This window comes from Oryx dammah, unplaced genomic scaffold (assembly GCF_014754425.2).
Source record: "Oryx dammah isolate SB20612 unplaced genomic scaffold, SCBI_Odam_1.1 HiC_scaffold_29, whole genome shotgun sequence".
NCBI lineage: Eukaryota > Metazoa > Chordata > Mammalia > Artiodactyla > Bovidae > Oryx > Oryx dammah.
The window spans coordinates 88,763,340-88,787,251 of NW_024070213.1; the positions used below are offsets into that span (position 1 = coordinate 88,763,340).

At 45.0% G+C, this 23,912-nt stretch overlaps 2 protein-coding genes across 3 annotated transcripts in view; both read right to left on the reverse strand.

Annotated features, from left to right (window-relative positions):
* BIN2 (bridging integrator 2) overlaps positions 1-5,373 on the reverse strand; it is a 35,990-nt gene extending 30,617 nt beyond the window's left edge. Inside the window, exon 1 of one of the 2 annotated variants that reach the window (XM_040234163.1) lies at positions 5,222-5,373. In XM_040234163.1, the coding sequence (XP_040090097.1) occupies positions 5,222-5,302 (81 nt within the window). In that variant the 5' untranslated portion in view covers positions 5,303-5,373. The remainder of the gene's footprint in view (positions 1-5,221) is intronic. The other variant, XM_040234164.1, reaches the window with a different exon arrangement.
* Positions 5,374-8,916: 3,543 nt separating this feature from the next.
* CELA1 (chymotrypsin like elastase 1) lies at positions 8,917-23,465 on the reverse strand. Its single transcript, XM_040234165.1, has 8 exons — positions 23,215-23,465; positions 22,532-22,614; positions 21,493-21,593; positions 20,468-20,593; positions 19,159-19,295; positions 17,834-17,979; positions 9,830-9,979; positions 8,917-9,072 (listed from the first exon to the last, which is right to left on the reverse strand). The coding sequence occupies exons 1-8, from the start codon at positions 23,252-23,254 to the stop codon at positions 9,055-9,057; spliced, it is 801 nt and encodes a 266-aa protein (XP_040090099.1). The 5' UTR covers positions 23,255-23,465; the 3' UTR covers positions 8,917-9,054.
* Between the last annotated feature and the right edge of the window lie 447 nt (positions 23,466-23,912).

Sequence of the window (23,912 nt, forward strand, 5' to 3'; positions counted from 1 at the left end):
GAGCTCCTTGAGGACTGGACACTTGCCTTACTTATTTATATTTCTCAGTATCCAGCAAATAGATACTTAATACTTATAACAGGAAGGAGAGTGAGACTGATACAGGAGGGGACCAAAAGGTTGGGCCTTGAATTTAAGATTTTGCTAGACTGGAATAAAGTGAAAAAGGTGAGGGTAGAAAGAGGATTTCAGGCAACGACAACATCAGCAAAGTAACAGAAGTGTGCAGATTCACAGCAGTTTTCATGAAATGGTTCAGCATGAATGGTTTAGAGTGTGTTACAAGGAGTGATGTGTAAGGAAACTAGAAAGGGAGATTGGAGTCTCATTGTGAAGAACTCTGAATCATATGAAGGAGTTGCCCAGGTCTTGGGCGTGAGGCCAGCTCTACGCAGACTCTGACTCAGGTGTCTCCACTCTTAATCCTGGGGTTCTGGAGCTTTCTCTATGGCAGTTAAGACCAAGGTCTCTGGAACCGAACTGATATATGCCCATATCTTGGCTTTTCTACTTACTGGCTAGCCTTTGGGCAAATCACTTAAACTCTAGAGCCTCAGTTTGTAGAACTCCCTTTCCTCCATTAAGATAATAATATCTTCTGGAGTTGTTGGGAGAATTAAATGATATACATATAACTTGCTTTCATAGTGGTGCCCTATGGTGAGTAGTTAATACAAATCCACTATCATTGTGCTGAGTTCCACTCTATTCCCTATAAACACCTGTCTTTACTTCCTTTTCAGGGCAGCCATCTGTGTTTGTGTCTTTATTCTGCCTCACTTAACACAGGGCCCTGGGTGTGCAGAGTCACTCATCTTCCCAAGCTCCACCCTCTCCCCTCAACCAAACACTGTCCTCTACCAGAAAGTTGCAAAACCACCTAGGCTTAGTGGTAATCACAGCTCTCACTTCCTTCCTGCCAGCCCTCCCTTCCTCTGCCTGGGGCTTGGTTCTTGGTGGGGAGATGGGGGTGGGGGCTGAAAGGAGAAAGGAGTTGATTCAGTCTAGAGTCTGTGTGACATACCTGGGAGCAGACCAACATCCCCAAACCTCAAAAAGCTCAGGGCAAAAAAGCTTGGAGGGTGTGGGATTGTGTTTGTTGAAGGAATACGCCCACCTTCAATTCTGAAACTGAAAAGATGAGCATGATCACCGTGAAAACATAAACCAGTGTCTTGGGGCCAAAGTATTTGTTGTCTTAAGCAATAGGGCCATGTCTCAGGGCACTTAAACTACGCTGTAGATGTTCCTCCTCAACTTGAGTTCCTTGAGGAAGGATGATGTATGGTGCTCCAAAAATGTTTGTTGAAAGAATTAGTAATTTTACCTTTGGATCACTTACTAATGAAAGCCCATATAATACTAATCCCTAAAGTCCTGCACTGAGAATTCTGCCCCAATTTGCCTGGCCTAGCAGCTGAGAAGTTGGAATACAGATATTTAAAGAGAAAAGAGCAGGGACAAGAAAAAAAGTAAATGTGGCAAAATGTTAACACTTGGTGAAATAGGTGAAGAATATTGCAATGTTCATTCACCTATTTTACCTTTTATGTAAGTTGAGTTACAAGTATAAAGCTTAAAAAAAAAAAAAAAAGCCACTGCAGACATGTTTGATAGCTGTAGTTCCTCACTATGACCCCTCCCTATAATCATTTATTATATTTTAGTTAATTCTGTCAATTGGAGTAATTTGAAGAGGCCTTGGATATTAGATATTATGGAATCCTTATTGTCAAGATATATTCTAAAGTAGGCTCTCCTTTATCCCCTCATAAATTTTCCAGCTTTTTCTCCCATCAATCCCTGAATGCTCAGCAGCATTTCTCCCTAGTTTGCCTAAAAGGATTTCCAGATTCTATGCTTTGCTCATGCTGGCATTCCTCAGCTGGAATGCTCTCCCATCACTTGCCTGAGGAACTATTAATCAGACATAATACCTTTCTCAATTCAGCCTTCACTACAAAACCCCGCTCAGTTCTCAAGTCTTCTGAATTCCCATGGATTTATCTCTCAGGTCACTTATTTTACTTAAAAACAAAACAAAACACCTAGATTGTAAGCTTCTAGCAGGCAAGAATGCCTCTTACTCAACTCATCTCTAAGTTCCAGAGATGAGTTGTCCAGCCCATATCGTGGACAAAGGGATTTTTCTGTAAATATTGCTGACTGAACCCTGACAAGTTGACTGAAAGTCAACAGAGAAAAAGACCAACAGAGGAGTGGTAAACAGTGAATGCCTTTTCCTGGGGGGAGATCTGAGAGGCTTGCCACAGAGAAATCACAAACAGATGGTGAAAGCATTCGTGTGAAATGTGAAGATGTAGCATACTGTAAAAACACAATAAAGCCAGACTCATTTTGAATCTGAGAAGGAACTGGAAAATAAAACAGGATGATGCTTCATCTCCACTGGTTTAACAGTCACCAGACCTTCACTCGCAGCTTTACTCCTGCAAGAAGATCAGCAGGAAGTGGGCCAGCACAGCAGGAAGTGGGGAGACACAGATGTTAGAGCGGTTTTTCAGGAACTTTATAGAGAGCAGCCAGAGATTGGGATCCTAAGGCAGGACACCTGAGTTTCAGTGATAATTCTGCCACTTGCCAATCTCTTTTGAGCCTTATTTCCTCATTTCTAAATTTGGGATACTAACACAAAGCTTAAAGCTTTGAAAAGATGAAGTGAGATCATATCACGAGAATGTGGGCTCCATAAAGGGAGAGATCATGTCCTTCTTATATTCCTGTGCTTTGTCTATAGCAGGCACTTGATATTTGACACAGTAGTTGCTACATATTACAGTCAACCACATATAGTAAAATTGCAGTGTCCCAGGGAATCCTTTCTTTTGACTGTAAATTTCTCCATCTTTATTTTGCCTTCAATAACTTCCCAAGACTCAAAAACTCTGACAGGCTGAGCTGAACTCTTTCTTCTAACCCAGGTCATTTCCATCCTATCCAGACAACACCCACTGCCTCTAGGGTACCAGCTGTACTGCTTGAAGTTCAATGTCTGCTTGCCTTTGTGTCTAAATCTGGGTTCAGAGTATCTCCTTGTTTTTTTGCAACAGCCTGGGACTTTCTCAGGGCAGATTCAAGTTTGTTTCTCTCTCTGCCTTCTAGGGGCTCAGACTAAGAAGAACAGGGTGTATCTGGGCAGTTGGGAAGTATTTGACTCTGAGGTTCAAGGAGCCCTCTCCCCTTCTCACTTCAGTGTCCTTACCAAATTGAGCCTCCAAATCACTGAACATCAACTGCATTTTACAGATGCAGAATCTGAAGCCTAGAGCAGAGCTGTTATTTACCTGAGGCTTCAAGTCGATGCTTTAAAAAAAAAAGAGAGAGAAATCTTAAAGCAAGGGCATAGTGATGGGGCTTCCTAGGTGGCACTAGTGGTAAAGAACCCACCTGTCAAAGCAGGAGACATAAGAGATGCGAGTTCAATCGCTGGATCAGGAAGACGTGCTAGAGGAGGGCATGGCAATGCACTCCAGTATTCTTGCCTAGAGAATCCCAGAGGAGTCTGGCAGGCTACATCCATAGGGTCACAAAGACATGACTAAAGTGGCTTAGCACGCACGCATGCATAGTGTTGATAGGTTGGATGATGATAGAAGGTGAAAGAGGGAGGTAAAACATAACTATTGTCCACAAATTTTTGGCCTTTGGCGATTTCTTTTTGTTTTTCCAACCCATAAGAGTGACCAGCCTTCTCTTCTCTAGCACCTTCTTTTCCTCCACAATGACTTCTAACTAGACCTTTCCATAGACTTTGTAACCTTTGGAGAGATTGAAACCATGATCAAGATGAAGTTAGGTTAAGGTGAAGTAACAAAATCTAGCCACACAAAAATCTTTCCCTTTTCCTCTGCTCTTTCACATGACCTAGCTTCCTCAGACAAAGACAGGGGAAACACACACACACATATTCCCCCTACCCTTCCATTGTGAGCCTCTTAAAGACTAAATCTATATTCCATCAATTCTCCGTTAATAATCCCACTTTGGAGAGCTGGTTGCCTTTAATCCTTCCCAGCACCCAAGCTAGTGCTCCGCTTTTACTTAAATTCTTAAGCATATGGTGTTCATTCAAATGCTTCTAAGACCATGAAGTCTTAGAAAACCAAGATTCTCACTCAGGTCCTAGTTATCTCTCTCCCTCCCATTCTCCTTCTAGCCTATTCATTTCTCCTTACCATCTTACCTACCAGGGTGCTGATGGGTGGAGAGCAGGGATTCAGATCAGAAGCAAAGAAAATACACTGGACACATAGAAACAAAAATGCCAGTGAAATGTGTGGAGAAATGGTCACACCATCTAGTTAAGTGGGCAAGGTACAGATAAGACAGACAGTCTACCTCGATGGAGCCGTGCTGTGCTTAGTCATTCAGTCTCAGTCCTGTCCGACTCTTTGCGACCCCATGGACTGCAGCCCGCCAGGCTCCTCTGTCCTTGGGGATTTTCCAGGCAAGAATATTGGGTTGCCTTGCCCTCCCTCCAGGGGATCTTCCCAACCCAGTGATTCAACCCAGGTCTCCCGCATAGCAGGGGGATTCTCTACCGTCTGAGCCACCAGGGAAGCCCTACGGAGCAGGGCCACCCAAAGCTAATTCAGGACAGTGCAAAAAGAGGTGCTCCTTGCCCACCCTGAACCAAGTACTCTCCAACGCCAAAAGGAGGCACAGGAAGCAGATAGGAGTTTCTGCTTACATCCGCTAAAGCAATAGCCTGCGGCCAGGCCGGGTCAGGCAAGGAAAGAGTCCGTCAGAATTACTCTAGTCCTCGTGGACTCCAGGTCCCACCTTAACGGGTGGTACTCGCTGCTAGCCCAGCTGGTGAGTGCTGTCTTATGTGGGAAATGACCCTCTTTGAACCTCCAGTTTCATCATCTGTGAAAAATACCACTCTTGCTGGGTAGCGAGGGCAAAATCTGCTACAGAGCAGTCACCAACGTTTAGTTCCTTTCTTTTCCCTTTTCTGGGTCAGCTTGGGCGTTGTTTAGGTTCCAAGAGAAACAGACGGTGGGAACTCTCAGCTTCCCCCATCCCTGTCCGAGACTGGGTGAGGCTCTCTGCCTTCTCTCAAATCTGCTGTTTTCATGGGAACCCCTGCTCGCCTTTCCCGAGGTCAGCCTCTGTGTCCAGCCCAGGTCTCCCGCCCCGAACACCCGGCACACCCTGCGGCCGCGTCGAGCCTCAGCCTTGGCTCCTAGCCTCCTACCTTCTCTTGGGCTCTGCTGAACTTCTTCTGCACCTGCTTGGCGAAGAGGCCGGCAGCGCCGCCCGCCCGGCCCTCGGCCATCCTGCCAACTCCCTCGGGGGCGGCCTCCCCTGGCCCGGCGCCCTGTGGTTTTCTCGAGGCCCCCAGAGGAGGAAGTGCGTTCCCGTCATGCCTCGCATCCGGCCAGGCGGGCCTCGCGCAGGTCACCCCGCCCCGTTGCCGCCTGGGAATCACCCTGGACCGCCTGAGGCCCCGGGCCCAGCTGGACGCAGCCGGAAACCTGCGTAACACAGGCCCAGGGCGGCGGCCTAGCCCACGGCAGGCTCAGCTGGCCGCTCCCCTGCGCTCTCGCTGGAGGCCCACGGCTGTTTGGCCCGGGACATGGCCCAGGGCGTGGGCGAGGGGCCCGCGGACACTTGTGGGGCTCAGGCTGGGGTTGGGTCTGTTCCCAAGAGGCCAGAGACTCAGGTCTGCCTTCAGGCGGCGCTTCCTCCAGGCCAGCTTCAAACCCTCTACCCCTGAGGTAGAGAACACCATCCGCGAAGAGTTTTCAAATCTGGGCCAAGACAATGTTCCCTGAGAGCGTACCAGCTGTAACGATCAGCAGGGGAAAATAACCGGAACAGGAGGGTAGAAAATTTTTGTGAGTTCCACTCAGTGAGAGTGTTGAATGTAGTGTTTATGGATATGTGTGCAGGAGCAGCGTACTCCAGTATTCTTGCCTGGGAAATCCCATGGACAGAGGAGCCTGGTGGGATACGGTTCATGGAGAGACAGAGACAGGACTTAGTGACTAAACAACTAGATGACCAAATAAAATGGACTTTCTGCTTCAGGGTGGAGTTTTTAAAGATGGAAGCCCTCTACTGGAGAGTTTGGCTCTGTCAACTGGGAAAAAAAAAAAAAAGGCACAATCTAAAAGTTGAGAATTATGTTTTATTTAGCAGACAAAACTGAGGACTTAAGCCTGGGACGCAGCCTCTCAGCTCTGAGAAACTGCTCAGAAGAGGTAAGGGAAGAGCCAATAGGTAATCATCAAAAGATTATAGTTAATTAAAGAAAACCAGGTATTTCAAGTTAAGAAATTTGGCACTTTTCTATTTAGGGGAAGATGCAAGAGTCTGGGCTCACTGAAATTACTCCCTGGATATGTACCTCCACTATGTGGAGCCAGTATCCTGCACTTTCTCATCCCCAGTCTCCTCAGGGTACAACAATGAGTGGTGGCTGTAGTGGCTGATGGCCTGAGGGCCAGCATCCTCTCTCCTGAGCTCTCTCAGGGCTCACCATGAGGAGGATGGGGCTGTAATGTGATGACTTGATGACTGCAAAATCCTTTGTTTACTGATAGGTCAGGCAACATTTTTTCACTCATGACTCCAAACCTAAACTGGTAGGAGGGGTAGGTTGAGTAGAGGACAGGACTCCAAATCTGGACTTGAAAGAGAGGAGCAGCTGAGCTAGAAGTAGAAATGAAGATGCCTAGAAAGGGAGAGGACCTTATAGAAAAAAGGCCAAAGAGTTGGATATGGAAGCCTGTGCCGGGCTTGGGGAGAAAATTTTTCTAGCTGGAGACACTAGTATAGTGTACTAGATGGAGGCAGAAAATACATTGTGTAAATTGGGATGGGACTGCTGAGATTATAACAGTTGCTTCTCTAGGTAGCTTTCTAAATGGAAGTTGCTTCCTGACCTGATTGAGAAGATAGCTGGAAACTAGGACACTAGGTTTGGAGGAACCATTTACTCAAGGATTTTGCAAGTAAAATTCTCCAAAAGGAGGAAAGGACGTCAAGATAAACTTCCTAAGGACTGGAGAAGGAAGCTGAACACCTGAGACAAAATCAGAAAGCCTTCTCTGCTATCGTTTTCCAGATCACTCCCCCAAACAGCCATATTGCACTCAGAATCAAGCATGTGACAGGCATTGCCAGGTGCTGGGAAGCCAAGAATGAATTTTTAAAAAGTGATTCTTGACTTAAAAATGCTTAAAGTCTGGAAGTGGAGATAGGTTGTTAATCAGATGATTTTAGAGATGGATACAAAATTTTCGGGTAATAGGTCATTAGGGTTTATTCTGTTATAATGCTGGCTGTGGGGATGATCTAGAAGGGGCAAAGTGAAGAAATGGAAGGACTTGATGTTGGATGGGAAGAAGTGGGGGGAAGTGGGGGGACAGTGGTGCTGTGGGAACACTGAGAGAGATGGTGATCACCACAGATGTGATGATCAGTAGCAGAAGGAGGCCAATACCTGGGTCATTCTCTGGAATTCACAGCATCCTCAGCAATGCAGCCCAGCCACTGCTTCCTAAAAAACCCTCTTTAGTGCCCATCCCTTGGGAACTGAAATTGATAGTCACCAAATCATGTAGTAGTAGGGCAGGACAAATCTTTGGAAAGTAACTAGGTTGGGAATCTGAGTAACAGAAAGGGTGACTTGCCCAAGGTTATCCACTTCCTCTGGCAGGCTACATAGTGTTGCACAGAGTCAGACACAACTGAAGTGACTTGGCACAAGCACACACACCCAGTTTGTCGGTAGTAGAACAGAGATGAGAATACAGGTGTCCTATCAAGCCCAGCTTCTTTTAAAAACAAAAAATATTTATTTAAGTAATTGATTTATCTGGCTGCAAAAGGTCTTAGCTGTGGCATGCAGGATCTTTTAGTTGCTGCATGTGAACTCTTTTTTTTTTTTCTTTTTCGTGTGAACTCTTATTAATAGTGGTATGTGGGATCTAGACTGAACCCAGGTCGCCTGCATTGGGAGCATAACGTCTTAGCCACTGGACCACCAAGGAAATCCCTTGCCCAGCTTCTTTTGCTGTACAAACTGTTCTAGAAGCCTCTGCTGACAAAGTAGCCTATAAATTGTGAGACTGGTCTTAGACAGTTTCCTCTAATGTAATGTTAACTCTCCAGATCCCTCTTGTCTGATCCTCAGCAGTTGCTATGAAAAACTGTTTCTCATCCCCTTAGCTTTCTCCTTTCAGTTCCCTCTTCGCTTTAGCATACGCCACTCTAACAGACAGAGCCCTGGCCAGGATAGGGAAGATTTATCAGCTTCCCAGTTCTGTGTTTTTTATAGAACCCCGGATCCAGTTGCCTGTTTTAGTCCAACCTTGAAGTGCTGACTCATACGTAACTTGAGGCCCCATATTCTTTCCCCCTAATCCTTTCCTTTCTTTGTTCCGCATCTTCTTTTCTCATTTTTTCAATTCTTTCCTCTCTATCTCCTTTCTGATTTGTCACTTTCACTGTCTGCTGGCACCTGACCTACCACCCAATCTTATACCCCTATCTCTAATGTATCCCCACAGTTGTCATGACTCAGAACTTTGGGGTGAGCACTGTTCTAGGCACTGACGGGAGAACCAAAAGAAACCTGAGCCCCCAATCCACCTGGAGAGTCAGGGCACATTTTGTCATTCTGGAACATTTTTAAAGCCCTCTGTGCCTCTGAATATAGCAAATATGCGTGGGAGGAGGGGCAGACAGGCAGATTAACAGATGGGTAGATCCTAACATAATCCAAAAAGGATAATGTAAGGCCACTTTCACTTGGTTTAGTTTGTGAACTGATAGAGATGGCAGCAAATGGAAGAACCAGCCCAGAAATCTGGTGAAATCCAACTCAGGCCCTATAACTGCCTTTCCCCTAGAAGGCTTAATTACAAATAAAAAGACACAGGGTGTTATGTATATTCAATTTTATTTGCTTTTCCACATCTGGCTCAATAGTCTCTTAGACTGTTTTTTTCCTTGATGGCCTCAAGTTCTGCTGTCAGTCCCAGAATCATCTTGGGAAGGCCGCTGGACTCAGGAAGATGTTCAGTTGCTGGCAATGGCCTAAAGGAAAAACCGGTTATATCCAGTCAGCAACTTCTGCTCGCCTCCTTTCTTTTTTCTTCAGGGCTCCTAGTTGAGTATGGCCCTGTACTGGGTTTATGGGGAGTTGTGAGGGTGGGAGGCAGGAAGCAGTTCTTAACTGGGCCAGGACAATTCAGTGCTATAAGCACATACTCGGAACTTAGTGGCAGACTTTGAACTGGTTGTAAGTCAAGGTTCATGCCACAAGACTCCAGAATGTGTTTGAAGGCTGGAGGGCACAGGTGGGATGGTGTGAGGCTCTACCACCAGGTCAGTGTAGGTACATTCTCACCTAGCACTCAAGCACTGTTTAAGGTGGTAAAACCTCTTGCCAAACGGTAGAGCAAATTCTCATGATGCCCTTAGAAAGAACTGGTGGGGGAGAATGTTAGTGCCTATTCCCTTGCCTGGAGTGTGCAGGCCTTTCTGAAGCTATTTTCCCCTTGGCCTTGACTTGGACAGCCGTGATAGGCACCTGGTTCAGGCCTGCTGTTGCCACCTTACTCTAGGTAGTAAACAATATGGTGAAGCCTGCTTGGTAGGTATGTGAAGAGGAACTCAGGATGGCAACACTATCAGGGGGAAGTTCACTAGAGGGGAAGGGAAAGGGGTAAATAACTATTTGAAGGTGATGAGGAAGATGATGGCTTCTCCTGCCCAACTTTTGCTCCCCACCCCAGTCAATGCGTGAATCTCCAGGTGACTGTATTTCATCCCATCATTTGAGAGGACTCACATTATTTATCCAAGAGATGTAAGCAGAGACCCGGGTGAAGACTGTGGGCTTCTTGGCGACATTACAGCCCAGGCTGGATACAAAGCTGGTCACACCATGGACAGCATAGTGGCCATTCACCAAGCAGTGAAGGGGGCCCCCAGAATCACCCTGTGGGGAAGAGAAGCAGAGTCCTAAAACTCCAGATCTTTGGATCTTGGGGCCTTTGTTTCTGCTTACGCCCTACCCACCCACATCTCTGTTTATAAATCCCGTACTATATAAAAGCTCCAACTGAAATCCCTACTTCCTTCGTATCCCCACTTTCTAAACAATTATAGTACTTCTTCCTTTCTTTTGCAGCATGTTTGTCGTGTTCTGCCTTGTGTTTTGGTTTCATAATTTGTTTCTAACTCCCACGCTTATCTGTGATCTTCTTGAGACAGGAACTACATCTTGCTGATATTTTCTACTCTACAATGCTAGCCTAGAACTTTGAACGTCTTAAGTTCAATAGCTACTACTGACTTAAATTGAACCTACAGTGGGGGGAAATAGGGTGTTCTAATGATTTATCTACCCCCAGCATTCAGACCAATGGGTCTAATTAGACAGCATTTAGATAACAGGGTAGGTAGTCAAAACATGTTAAACTGAACTGAGGTAAAGAGAAGAGAAAGTGCTGTATTGGGTAGTGGTTACATGCTTGGGCTCAGAATCAGAAGAGTCTGAGTTTACAGATTATGACCTTGATACTCTTTTACTTACTCAGTTCCCAGATGTCAGTTCTGTGATTCCAGACATAAAGTTGGAAGCTATTTTATTGAAGAATCTGACCAGCACAAGAGGGAAGACTTTGAGGTACTATCATTAGAAGTCCTCCAATGAAACGGCCTAGCCAGATCACCTGACAAAGCGGTTCCCTATAGATGAACCCCACCTATGGCTCAGAGGTACCTATCAGCTTGCCACTGTCCTACTCTGAAATAAGAGCAGATGGTCAAGGATGACCAAACATCTAAGAAAGTGTTGGTCGCTCAATCGTGTCTGACTCTTTGTGACACCATGGACTGTAGCCCTCCAGGCTCCTCTGTTCATGAGATTTTCCAGGCAAGAATTATGGAGTGGGTTGCCATTTCCTTTTCCAGGGGATCTTCCCAACCCAGGCATCGAACCCGGGTCTCCTGCATTGCAGGCAGACTCTTTACCATCTGGGTCACCAGGGAAGAAAGCCTCAATATAAAAATAAAGATCCTGAGTGAAGTTAAGTCAGACACAGAAAGACAAATATATGATATCACTTATATGTGGAATCTAAAACAGAAGTAGAGTCACAGATGTAGAAAACAAACTTATGATTATCAGGGGAGAGAGAAATGGGTGGGGAGGGAAAATAGGGAGATTGGGATTGACGTATATACAGTACTATATGTGAAATAGGTAACTAATAAGGACCTACTGTACAGCACAGGGAACTTCTACTCAATATTCTGTAATGGCCCATGTGGGAAAAGAATGAAAAAAAAAGTGAATATATGTATAACTGATTCTACTTTGTGTATACCTAAAACTCACACAACATTGTAAATTACCTATACTCCAATAAAAAATTTTTTTTAAATTTTAAAAAATAAAGATCAAAATAAAGAGAAAGAAATAAACCAAAAATGAAGACAACCAAGATTATGCAGGGAGAAGACTACAAACAATAAAACTATATAAGTATTATATCCATGATATAAGAAGAGCAAGCTATTAGAGCATTCAGAAAACAAAAAGCCTTTGGAAACATGAATATGGAAATATCAGGCTAGGAGATAGACAAACTATATAGAGAGAAAATAAGAAAATAGGAGAACCAGTTTAGGAGGTGGATTGTGAGTAACAGGAATTCTAGAAACAAAAAATGAAAACGAAGGGGAGGAAATCATCAATAAATAAACATTTTCAGAACCAAAGGTCTGGAGTTTCCAGGATGAAAAAACTCACTATCCCTCAAAATGAATGCAAATAGACCCATACCAAGACACAGAACACCAGGGTCAAGAGAAGATAAAATAGGTCAGTTATAAATTAGTGGAGAGTTTAAGGCTGAACTGGTGATGAGTTGAGTATGTTGTTGGTTGTTGTCTGGTCAATAAGTCTTGTCCAACTCTTTGTGACCCCATGGACTGCAGCACGCCAGACTTCCCTGTCTTTCACTATCTCCCAAAGTTTGCTCAAAATCATGTCAATTGAGTTAGTGATGCCATCCAACCATCTCATCCTCTGTCGTCTTCTTCTCCTTCTGCCCTCAATCTTTCCCAGCATCAGGGTCTTTTCCATTGAGTCAGCTCTTCTCATCAGGTGGCCAAAGTATGGGAGTTTCAGCTTCAGCATCAGTCGTTCCAATGAATATTCAGGGTTGGTTTCCTTTAGGACTGACTGGTTTGATCTTTTTGCTGTCCAAGCAACTCTCAAGTCTTTTCCAGCACCACAATTCAAAAGGATCATTTCTTCGGCGCTCAACCTTCTTTACTGTCCAATTTTCACATCTGTGTGACTACGGCAAAAGTCACAGCTTTGACTATATGGACCTTTGTTAGCAAAGTAATGCCTCTGCTTTTTAATATGCTGTCTAGGTTTGCCATAGCTTTTCTTCCAAGGAGCAAGTGTCTTTTGATTTCATGGCTGCAGTCACCATCTGCAGTGATTTTTAAGCACAAGAAAATAAAATCTGCCAGTTTCCATTTTTTCGCCATCTATTTGCCATGAATATATATTTTATGCAAATTTTAAAAGACAATTATTAACTCTAGGGAAAACAAAATTATTCAGGGAATAGCATTTTACATAATTATAATAAATACTAAATGTTAGTTTAAGAGAAATTATTTAGGGAGGTTGGGGTGGGGATTAGAAAAATTCATGCTTGAAGGGCAAGTATAAATGCATAAAGGAAGAGAAGTTCCATATCTTGCATAATGCCTGAAGTGAAAAATTAAGTAGCAATGTAAGTATACGCTTTTAGAGAGCTGGAGGTAGACATAAAATAAGTCAACTCAAGAGTTAAAAGTAGTCCCCTCTAGGGAGGGAGAACTCCAGGTCAAAGAAGAAACACATGATTGTTCTTTCCCACGATCAAGCCTCAGAGTTTTATTTGCCACCTTAAACAAAGTCATCATTCAATGAAAAAAAAACAACAGAAAAAAAAGAACTAGGGAAAGAGACCAAAAGTTCAAATTGGGGCTAATTTTTTTTTTTTTTTAAGGAAGTAGTTGTACCCCACCCTAACTATGTTTGGGAAAAGAAGATGGTTATTCTTTTTATAAAAAGAAAGATATATATTCCTTTAGGTTATTGTACTCAATACAAAACAGTTTAAATATCTTCCACCTAAATTCTAATAGGGATTTGAGAGTATTTCTAAACTAGAGGAATGGAAGGTAATTGAATTGTATACCGTATTTCTGTCTTATGCTAATTGACCTGAAAAGAAACAAAAGCTCTGTAATGAAGGAGGATATGGCTGAGGATTTTAGGGCAGAAGGAAGAGCTGGGAGAGAGCTCAGTGGGAGTGGGTGGATTGAGGTGAGAGGCGTTTAGTGAATCCCCTCTGAAGATATTGGCGGGGGACACAGAAATCTGAAAGCCCCAAAACCAAGACACAATATTTGGGAAATTCCAGTGGGAAGGGACTGTGGAGACACAATGGCCTCAGAGAATATCTGATTTGCAGTGTCAGCCAGAAGGAAAGTAGTTTTTTCAGAGTTCAAGACTTTGAGAGAGAGCAGGGGAAAGTGAATTAAACTCAGAAAGGTTAAACCTTAAGAGGTTACAGGTGAGGCTGGCTGGTGAGGAACTGGAAGAATTTAACTTATGTGTTTGTCTTCATTTATTTATTTATTCATTGGCTGCACTGGGTCTTAGTTGTGACATGTGGAATCTAGTTCTCTGACCAAGGATCGAACCCAGAGTCCCCTGTATTCAGAGCGCTGAGCCTTAGCCACTAAACCACCAGGGAAGTCCCACATCTTTTTTTTTTTTTTTCCCTAACTTGCAGGTAGGGTTCCCAGGATACAGGACTTTTAGATGTGGACAAAAAAATGTTGCCTGCTGTGTCAGTAAACAAAGTGTTGCCTGCTATTCTGGGAAACAATGAATGTTGCCCACTATCAAGCCACCTGCCCCTGCAGCTGCTTTCCACATCCTGAAGGGATTTCAGGATGGCAAAAAACGATACTGACCCTAGATAGTTACAGTGAATATCAAAGGGCTGGTTTCTGTGAGCCCAGACTCTTGCATCTTCCCATACAGAGAAAAGCACTGAAACCATTCACTTGAGATGTCTGTTTCTTGTTATTGGCAGTAATCTTTGATGGCTGACTGTTTTTTTTACCCCCAGCAAAAATTCTAACATCCCTTGGCTCCTTCCTTACCTCTTTGCAACTGTTCCTCTGAGCTGTCTGAGAGGGTGTCTTCCAGGCTATAATCCTCAGTAAGTTCATCCAATAAAACAAAACTCTTAACTTGCAAGTTGTGTGGCTTCGGGTTTTTTTCAGCTGACCCTGGGGAAGTCCTGGGAAAACTGGGATGAGTTGGTCACCTTACTTTCATAGTACTAAGTGCTCACCAAAAAAACCTTTAATTTTTGATTCTACTATTTCAGCCAGCCTACCAGTCTCCTTCTGGCTTCTCTTCCTCCTCCACCTAGCTTAGAGCTTGCACTTGATCTGCAATACTGTCTTTATGTTTCAATAATGCATGAAAACCCAGCCCTGAACTAATCCATTCCCTACAACTAGATCTTTGAATGGAGTGAATAATTTACCCATATGATTACTGCATGGCCTTTAACCTCAGCCTATCAGCAACGTCATGGAGGCCAGTCTTTCTCCATTCATCCTAATTAATCCAAATCCATCCAACCCTTTTACCCCTTCATTTTCCACATTTAATTTGACTCCTAGTTCATGAGTAAATAGAAGCAATTACAGAACACCCAACAAATTTGAGCTACTCAGCCTGCACATTCTTTCATATCCACGCATGTTTCTGTGTCCCTCTTCTATTCAAAGCCGGCTCCACCTGTGTTCTTGGTTCATCTCTTCCTTCCCCTCTGGGATCTTGCTGTGCTGTGCTGTGCTTAGTCGCTCAGTCATGTCCGACTCTTTGCAACTCCATGGACTGTAGCCCGCCAGGCTCCTCTGTCCATGGGGATTCTCTAGGCAAGAATACTAGAGTGGGTTGCCATGCCCTCCTCCAGGGTATCTTCCCAACCCAGGGATTGAACCCATGTCTCCTGCATTGTAGGCAGATTCTTTACCAGCTGAGCTACCCCTGGGGTAGCCCCTGGGGCCTTGCATCATCCATTTATTCCCTTTCTCTGACTCTACAGGATCCTTTCCGCTCTGCCCAGAAATACACTCAGTTTTCTTCGATCTTAAAAGATGCACCCGCTCCACGACTTTCATCCTCCTGAAAGCTACCAGACTTTTAAATTCCTCTTTCATCCAAGATTCTTGAAAGAGTATTCTATGTTTCTTGCTATTTCTTATTGCCTCTTCATGCCTTACCTTTCAATCAAGCTTCTGTCCTCATCACTCCACTGAAACTGTTCTGGCCGTAGTTACCAGTGATCTGTCAACTGCCGAAGAAGCTACTTTCAGTTATGCACTGTGGCTCCTGGCTTCACTGTATGCTATGTGATGACTTGTCAGTGTTTCCTGAGAGTTTGTAAAACCCTTATTACTATGGTTTCCTCTTACTTCTTAGATCCTTATGGATCCTTTGTCCTCCACCTATCCCTGAAGCACTCAACTATTTCTGTTATCACAGTTCTTCCCCCAAATCACTGTTTTATTTTGTTTTTTCCTCATTCTACCACTTTTCCCTAAGGAGTAGGGAGTAGAGGGTGGGAGAGTTTGAGGGATCTCATTTCCTGCTGAACTTATCTCTAGCCCAGTTTTCTCCTCCAGGCTCTACTCTCTTTATATCTGGTTTCTTACCAGTTAAACTATAGCTGAATGTCCCACTGAGATCTCAGACTCAATTTGTCCAGAACCATATTCATCACTTTCCCTCCGAAATCCTAGAAATCTTGTCTCATTGGAGGTTGCAAACCCCTCCCCCAAATCACTTAACTGAGATGCCTGGAAGTCACTGCTGCTCCTCCGCCTCCCTCCTCTCCACTGCGCTAACTCGGACCCTCAGATTTCTTGCCTAGATAATTGAAACAGTCTCCTAAGCAGTCTCCCTGCTAATTTTGCCCTCTTCAAATACACGCTTACCTTATCATCAGAGAGTGATTTTAAAAGGCAAATCTGTTCACGCAGTTCTCCTGTTTAAAACTCTTGAGGGGTTTCCCAGGGCCTAAGATAAAATGCATGTCCCAAGCATGCTATTTGAATGAAGGCCCAAGTCCTGTGGCTCCTACCCATCTCTAGTGTCATCTCCTGACATTCCCTAGAATGGTAATAGTTTATGTTGCAGCCCAGAGGTCAGCACATTTTTTTTTGTAAATAGCCAAAGAGTAAGTATCTCAGGCTTTGCAGGTCATACCGTCTCTCTCGTAACTGTTCAACCCCATGAATGCAGCCATAAACAATGTCATGAACAAGTCTAACTGCATTCCAGGGAAACCTTCTTTTAAAAACAAACATTGAAATTTTATATTTTTCATGTGTCATAACATATTCTTCCTTTTTAAATTTTTTCCCAACCATTAAAAAAAATATAAAAAACATTCTTAGCTCATGGGCCACACAAAAAACAGAGGCAGCAAGTTGGGTGCTGGAGGCTGTGAGCCCTGACCACGGCTGTAGCTGAAGGGAATGCCTTATAATTCTCTGTGTGTTCTAGGTTCTTAGACCATGTCTTTCTTCATGTTCTCTCTGAATATTTTTTCCTCTTTTTTCTTGCCTGGCTTTCTGTTTAAACTTCATGACTCACTACGAACTCTAGCTTCTCAGGGAAGGAAAGTCTTTTCTGATGCCAACAGGTGGAGAGGGGAGTATCTGGTTTTTGGATTCCTATATCACCTTTAGGCATGTCTTTATGATAACACTTAGCCACACTGTAGACGTTCTGTCCTATGTCTGCTCTTTCCATTCCTCCACTAGACTGTGTTTATATTCATCTTTGTATCTTTTGTATTTTTGATACAAAGATGAATCAAACACAGTGACTAACATTTAGCAGATAGTCAAGAATTTTTATTGGACTGCAGTACCAAATCTATAAGATGGTGTATTGCTGATTGATCTTGTGTAAATAGAAGATGATTTATACATATATATAATTTTATAATAGTTTATATATATACTATTATAAAGCTATTTAGTGTACTTTCCCCTACCGTATTCACCTGTATATATATTGCTATCAATACTACTGGGTCAAAAGGGTGGTGGTAGAGGAGCTATAAGAAAAATTAGGGTCAGGACTTCCCTGGTGGTCCAATGGCTAAGACTCTGTGCTCCCAATGTAGGGGGCCTGGGTTGATCCCTGGTCAGGGAACTAGATCCCACATACTGCAACTGGGAGTTGACATGCCACAGCTAAAGATCCCAGACAGAAGATCTCACGTGTTACAACTAAGACCTGGCTCAGTCAAATAAATAAACAGAATATTTAAAAGAAAAAAGAAAGAAAAATTGGGGTTGATGGGAAGGAAGCTACCTTATTCACAGTCACAACCACTAATCCAGGCCTAGCCCTACTGCAGCCATTAAAAGTCTAAGGCACAAATAACTTCTAAAGAACATTCACATATAGCAACACAAATGTTAGGCCACATACAAACTTTTGAGGTGAGGGCATCAGGCAGGCAAGATGAATTTTAAGTTTCCTTTCAACTTTGAGATTCCTTGAATACAGACTTATCAGCACAGAATAATTCTCATCCAGACACTAGACTAGAAAGTTGAGTCTGTATATACGGGTGGGAGTAGGTGTGGAATAGGAGGTGGGGAAAAGGTAGGCGGTGAGAGGCAGAGAAGAGAGGGAGCTGGGGTGAGACTTCTGACACTCTGAGCCTGTGTTCACCTGGCATCCAGCACGGACTCCGTCTCCTCCAGCGCACACCATGGTTGTCTTCACGGTGGAACCCCAGTAAGAGGAGCTGGAGCAGGTGGCGTAGTCCACGGAGGGCAGGTAAGCCTGCTGCAGGGTCTGGGCCAGCTGCCCATTGGCTGAACGGCACACACAGGTTTAGAGGTCAGCCCCAGATGCTGTGCAGGGAAAACCTTCCACCCCTGGCCAAACTTTCCCAAGCTCTGATGAAAGCTCCTTTCCTCTGCCATGTCATAGATGTCCTCTTGTTTCTCTTTAGCCGAAAGGTACAGGCACCTTCCTTGACTGGTATTCCCAGATTCCAAACCACTAACTCATGACTACTTTAGTTAAGTAACTAGAATGGTCTTATTGTTAATAACTCATCTGTCTGTCCTGCTTCCTTACACCATAAACCCCATGGAGTAGAACTGGACTGTGCAGCCTTCTTTCCATTTCTTAAGAACTTAGTGCAGTTTTCCTTTATTGATTGTGTGTGTGTGTGTGGATCCTTACAACACCACTTTCATGTTATATACAGATCAGGGAATTGAATCACAATGACATTAAGTGAAGCGAGAACAAAGCTGGATTAGAAGCATGTCTGTCCAGTCCCAGGTTTTCCCAGTAGACTGCTGCTCACAGCAAGACCTCGCCTCTCCTGCAGAGCTCAGATCCTGCCCAGTGGCTCTCAGCTTTCTGCACCAGGCCTGCTGTCTCTACCCTTGTTAACCATCTCTGCTCATAGCCTCTCCCACCTTTCCGTGTCATCCAGTGACTTTCCCTTCCAGTAATCCTCCCATGATTGACCAGAAGAAGGCTGAGGCCTCCTCTGCCTTGACTCCTTTGGACCTGCAACCACCCCTGGCTCTTTCACTCCAACCCACAGCCCGGTGATTTGTCTGTGGAGGTAGCATGATGCTGTAGTGGCCACCAAAGTGGGAGCCAAGATGCCGGCATTCTGGCCCCAGCTAACCAGGTACTAACTAGTCACTATCTAGTCATGTGATCTTGAACAAAGTCTTTACTTTCTTTGGGCCTTAGTTTCCTCATATATAAAATGAGAGGCTAGTAAAAAATACTCTCTGAGGTAAGGCCTTATTTTTTTTGTTGCTAAGAGTCTGTGAATCTCTGAATTGACTGTTGCATGGCTTGTTCTTAGGTTGATTTCACACACCAGTTATTTTATCTCTGGTGGTTCCTCTGGTTCCTGGCCTCCGGTTCTGAACACTTAGGACCACAAAACAAGGGCTGCAGAAGCTCAGCTACCTAATCAGTATCCATGTGGGGGATGGATGGTGCCAGTGCAGGCAACTTACTCTTAGTCCTGCCCCAGCCTGTGATGTAGCAGGGCGTGTTGTTAGCCAGGATGGTTCCTGACTGTGGCAGAACACCCAGCTGGACATAGCTGTTGAGGGTAGCACTCTTGGCCAGGCGCAGCACAGCGATGTCGTAACTGCGGGTAGAAAGGAGGCTGCTCGCTCGCAGGACCGGAACTTCCTTCAGCTCAGCATAGGGACAAGCCCTCCCTAAGCCTTGTATCCCCAGAGGATCGGAAACCAGTGACTTCCAAGAAGGAGGGGACTCGCCAAGCTTCAAACTTGAGGAATTGCGCATTGGGAGTCTAGGATATTCTATGTGTAACAGCGGCCTCTGCTGGTGAGGTCTTGGCATGGTCACTAGTTCTTATTTGCAGCCCTGGGGAGTGAAGCTCTTTTCTGAGTGGAGGGCTGTGATCTTGGTAGTGGAGAAGAGTTCTCAAATGAGAAAGATATAAAATGCTTTGCAGATATACCCCAGTTACTGGAGCCCAATCCCACTCCCACACTCTATAGACTGGCCACTCTTCTAACCACTTCCTTTCCAAAAGTTTACAGCTCAGTCTTGCTGAAGTTTTCTTACTGTAAGATTCATTTTTAGGAAGTCCGTTTTTGCTAATGGTGGTGGTATAGTAGCTAAGTCGTGTCTGACTCTCACGACCCCATGGACTGTAGCCTGTCAGGCTCCTCTGTTCATGGGATTCTCCAGGCAAGAATACTGGAGTGGGTTGCCATTTCCTCCTCCAGGGGATCTTCGTGATCCAGGGATGGAATGCAGGTCTCCTGCATTGCAGGCAGATTTTTTACCAACTGAGCTACAAGGAAAGCCCTTTGCTAATGGAGTCTGTGCCATAAAATGAATAATAAATAACAACAGAAACAGGAACATTAAACTCTGCAGAGAAGGAGCTTCAGGGGATCCAATAATGCAGACCAGCCCAGATCAAACAAATCCTGAAGACCTTCAAATGTTCTCAAGCCCTAGTGTGTGCTCAGTCGTGTCCAACCCTTTGCAGCCCCATGGACTGTAGCCCGTCAGGCTCCTCTGTCCATGGGATTTTCCAGGCAAGAGTACGGAGTGGGTTGCCATTTCCTCTTCCAGGGGATCTTGCTGACCCAGGGATCGAACCCACATCTCCTATGTCTCCTGTATTGCAGGCAGATTCTTTACCACTTGAGCCACTGGGGAAGCCCCCCAACATCTTAATTCTCAAAGTCCTCTTGGATGAATGCGAAGGAAGCCCAGACCCTGTGGCTGGGCAGCTAGCCCTCCACCTCCCAGCCCCAGGCCAGCACCACCTTGCCCTACCCTGCAGCCACGTTATTGCTGTTCCAGGACGGGTGCACCACGATCTTCTGCACGCTGATGTACTGCTCGGTGCCATCGTTCTGGCTCAGGTTGTGGTCTCCCAGCACCACACGGAAGGTCAGTTGGCTGAAGGGAGAGAGGGAACCCCTGAGTGAGCCTTTTCTTTCTCCTCTCAGAGAAAAGTTGGGAAGGCATCTTCCATCTCATTTTTAGAACAGGAACTCATCTTTTCTGGCCCAGGCAGAGGGAATATGGAAGACCCTGGGAGATGAAGAAATAACTAGCCCTCTCATCCCCAATTTGCTAACTTGTGGAAGTGACAAAAACTATCAGCTTCATTTCCCCAATATACTAAGTTAAACATCAGAGGCTGAATATCTCATAACTTGGGAGAAGTGTGGTGGGCATAAATGAAAGAATGTCTCTCAGACCACAGAGGGATGTTGAGAGGTATATAAACTTCTAGACCAAGAGTTCTTAAAACATGGTTCCTGGACCAGCAGCATCAGTAGAACCTGGAAACTTGCTAGAAATGCTGATTATCACGACTCAGCCTGGAGTTCTCTATCAGAAACTCTACTGGGTAGGGCCCAGCAATCTGTGCCTTGTAGGTGATTCTGATACATGCTCAAATTTAAGAACCATTGCTCAAGATAAATATGAAAAAACGGTTACCAATCAGGCATTGACTAGGTACTTAAATATTTATCTACTTAATCTTCACAATAATTCTACAAAGTAGGTATTATTACCCCATTAGAGATAAGAGAGTAAGAGCTTAGGGAGCTAAGTAAGCCATCCAAGTTCACATAGCTAGAAGAAGGTGGGACTGGATTTGAACGTGAACTTGTCTGATGCCAGGCTTTGAAAAGTACATAGTTTGTACTTTTCATCTTACTACCTCCCTGAAGGCCCCCAAACTCCTTCTTAAGTCTTGTCCTGAGTGGTCCAGGATACATATTCCTCTAGAAGGACCAGATTCTTCTCCTCCCAGGGGCTCAGAAAAGCTGGCTTGTTTTTCTCACCTATCCACACAGTGAGCGGCTGTCATCACCCAGTTCTGTTTGATGAGGGTGCCGCCACAGGTGTGATACCAGGAACTTCCAGACTTGTACTGGAGGGAAATCTAGATGGGGAGAGAAGACAAGAGGAATAGGTTGGTGTTTTTAAAAAAACTTTGTCCCAAACCAAGATCTCCTTAAATTCCTGCCGTCCCTCAGAATATCTGCCAACTGTCTGGGCTACACATACAGTGCATTTGGCATCGTTACACTAGGCTGTTGCCAAGGGCCAAGAACCCAGGTCCTTCTACCTCCATTGCCTCTTGGGAAGGAAATGCAGCCATGGAATTGCTCTATCACCTAATTCACAAGCCGAGGTCCCCAGAACTCCCCTCCAGTGTTCTCAAGATACACCCTGGCCCTTCATTCAGCGGATGCTTAGAAACGCCACTGGAGCCTTCGTTTTAATCAGTTCACGCCTCCTCCTTCGGTGGCTCTTATCACACAATAACTCTACTCCTGAAAATGGAGGCTCAGAGTTTTTTAAATAGGGTTTAATTCAGAATTAATTGCAGTGATTCCTCTCAAAGTATGGCTATTCACCAGTCATTTGCCAGTTTTACACAATTAGAATTGCTTAAATCAAAGCCTGGCCCTATTTTGAAAGTGGAAACTCTTTAAATAGCCACATGAACAAGGTGCTCTAGTTGGGGGCAGGGTGTGTTCAAATGTGACACACACTGCATGGAGAGAGCTGTGTGTGTGTGTGTGTGCATCTATGTGAGTCTGGCATACAGTCTTGCTAGTGTGGTCAAAGTGGTATCGCTGGGAGTGTACATGAGGTTTGTGTTTGTGTGTATGCCTGGCAAAGTGAGTGTGGTTGGTGTTTTTGCATTTAGAGAAAAACTCCTAAGCCTGGTCCCATTCATCTTCAACATCTAGAATCCGAGCAGCTGGAGAACTTCCTGTAGATAAGGATATGCCACATATACATAACAATGTATATCAGGGCACAAGCAGCTTTTATTTCATTGGCAGTCTGGGGCTGTGCAGGAACACCCACCTGAGAGGGCCAAGAATTCTTCGAGACCGCAGTCCCTCCAACTACCCGGGCGTTGGTTTCTGGAAAGTCCTGGGTGCCTTGTCCTTTGTGGAGCAGAAGAAAAGTGAGTGATGACTAAGCGTGGGGTCAGCTCAGGGTGGGAGGGCGGGAGGCAGTTGTGCTTTGTCTGCAAACTCACAGTTCCTCCCAGCAAATGAGGGGCCCAGCTGTGAGTTCTCTGGGTCCCTTTTGAAAGCAGGGAAGTCCAAGTGCCTTCTGCTTCCCCTATGTTCCCCAGAGCTCTGACCCATTTCACACAGCCACCAGGACCCAGTGGTCTCAGCCTCACTCAGGGTCTCTACCCCTCGCCTCACCCCCACCTGCGTGCACACAGAGCTTTAGCTGGAGTCCCAAGGGGGGAAAGCAGTACACACGCCCCGAGGTGCCTGCTGAGGATGTCTTCCTGTCCTCGGGGATGATGGGGGAGTCTGGGGCCTGGAAGAGGCTCCTCTCTGCTTCAGGAACCTGTCAGCCAGGGGTTACTGACCTTTTCTATCACGAGCTCCAGGAGAGTAAAGTTTTTGCTAGACACACAGGCAGAGTCTCCTGCTTGCCCCAGGATAAGACCTGGGCTTAGTGAAAGCTTTCAGACCCTCCTGCTCTATCTCCCTCCCTACAGATCTCCGGCCAGATGACCCACTTACCATAAAGGACGAGAGAGGCGAACACCAGCAAGCGCAGCATGTTGCCAGCGAGTAGACCACTGCCCCCTTGCCATGAACCAAGCCCTCTTTATACTCCTCTTATCAGCAGCTTTGCTGACCTTCCTGCCAACTGGCAGGGCTGTGGGTGAAAGGCAGGGAAAATCACAGGTGACATGGAAACACAAATGAAAAGATTTCTTTTCAGGTAAACTAATTTATCTATGATCAAAGACAGAACAAGGCCAGGGCTGAATTAATCATCTGCTTTCAGTTGAAAAGCATCCAACAAACCTTTACCAGAAATAAGATGGAAAGACAGGACTGGCTTTTCCTTTGGGGTGCTCCCCTCCTAACCTGCCACTGCCTCACTGCCCTCTGGGGCACTGTAAGTGCAGAGACCTACCCCGTGCACCAGAAGGTGGAGGCAAACAGGGCTCGAGGGTCAGCAGAAAGAAGGAAGAGACAGCAGCATCTCCCTGCCCAAAGAAGGAGATGGGTCATTCCCCCAGGACACAGACAGAGGTATAAATGCAGGGTGACAAAAGCAGAGTAGAGGCAGTGGAGACAATTATTATTTTTTTAAGAACAATGTATACTTCCAAATGTTTATTTATTATTCATTTTTTTAAAGGTGTGATTGTGGTGGCAATGGTATCAAATTGTTAATGGTATTTAGTTTCCATTGGGTGTATTTTACT

Excerpts from the sequence above, each read along its gene's own strand:
- CELA1 (XM_040234165.1), bottom strand. The coding sequence starts at position 23,254 with ATGCTGCGCTTGCTGGTGTTCGCCTCTCTCGTCCTTTATG. Across the intron at positions 21,594-22,531 it reads AGAATTCTTGGCCCTCTCAG|ATTTCCCTCCAGTACAAGTC; the intron begins GTGGGTGTTCCT and ends CTCCCCATCTAG. Across the intron at positions 20,594-21,492 it reads GCCGCTCACTGTGTGGATAG|CCAACTGACCTTCCGTGTGG; the intron begins GTGAGAAAAACA and ends CTCTCCCTTCAG.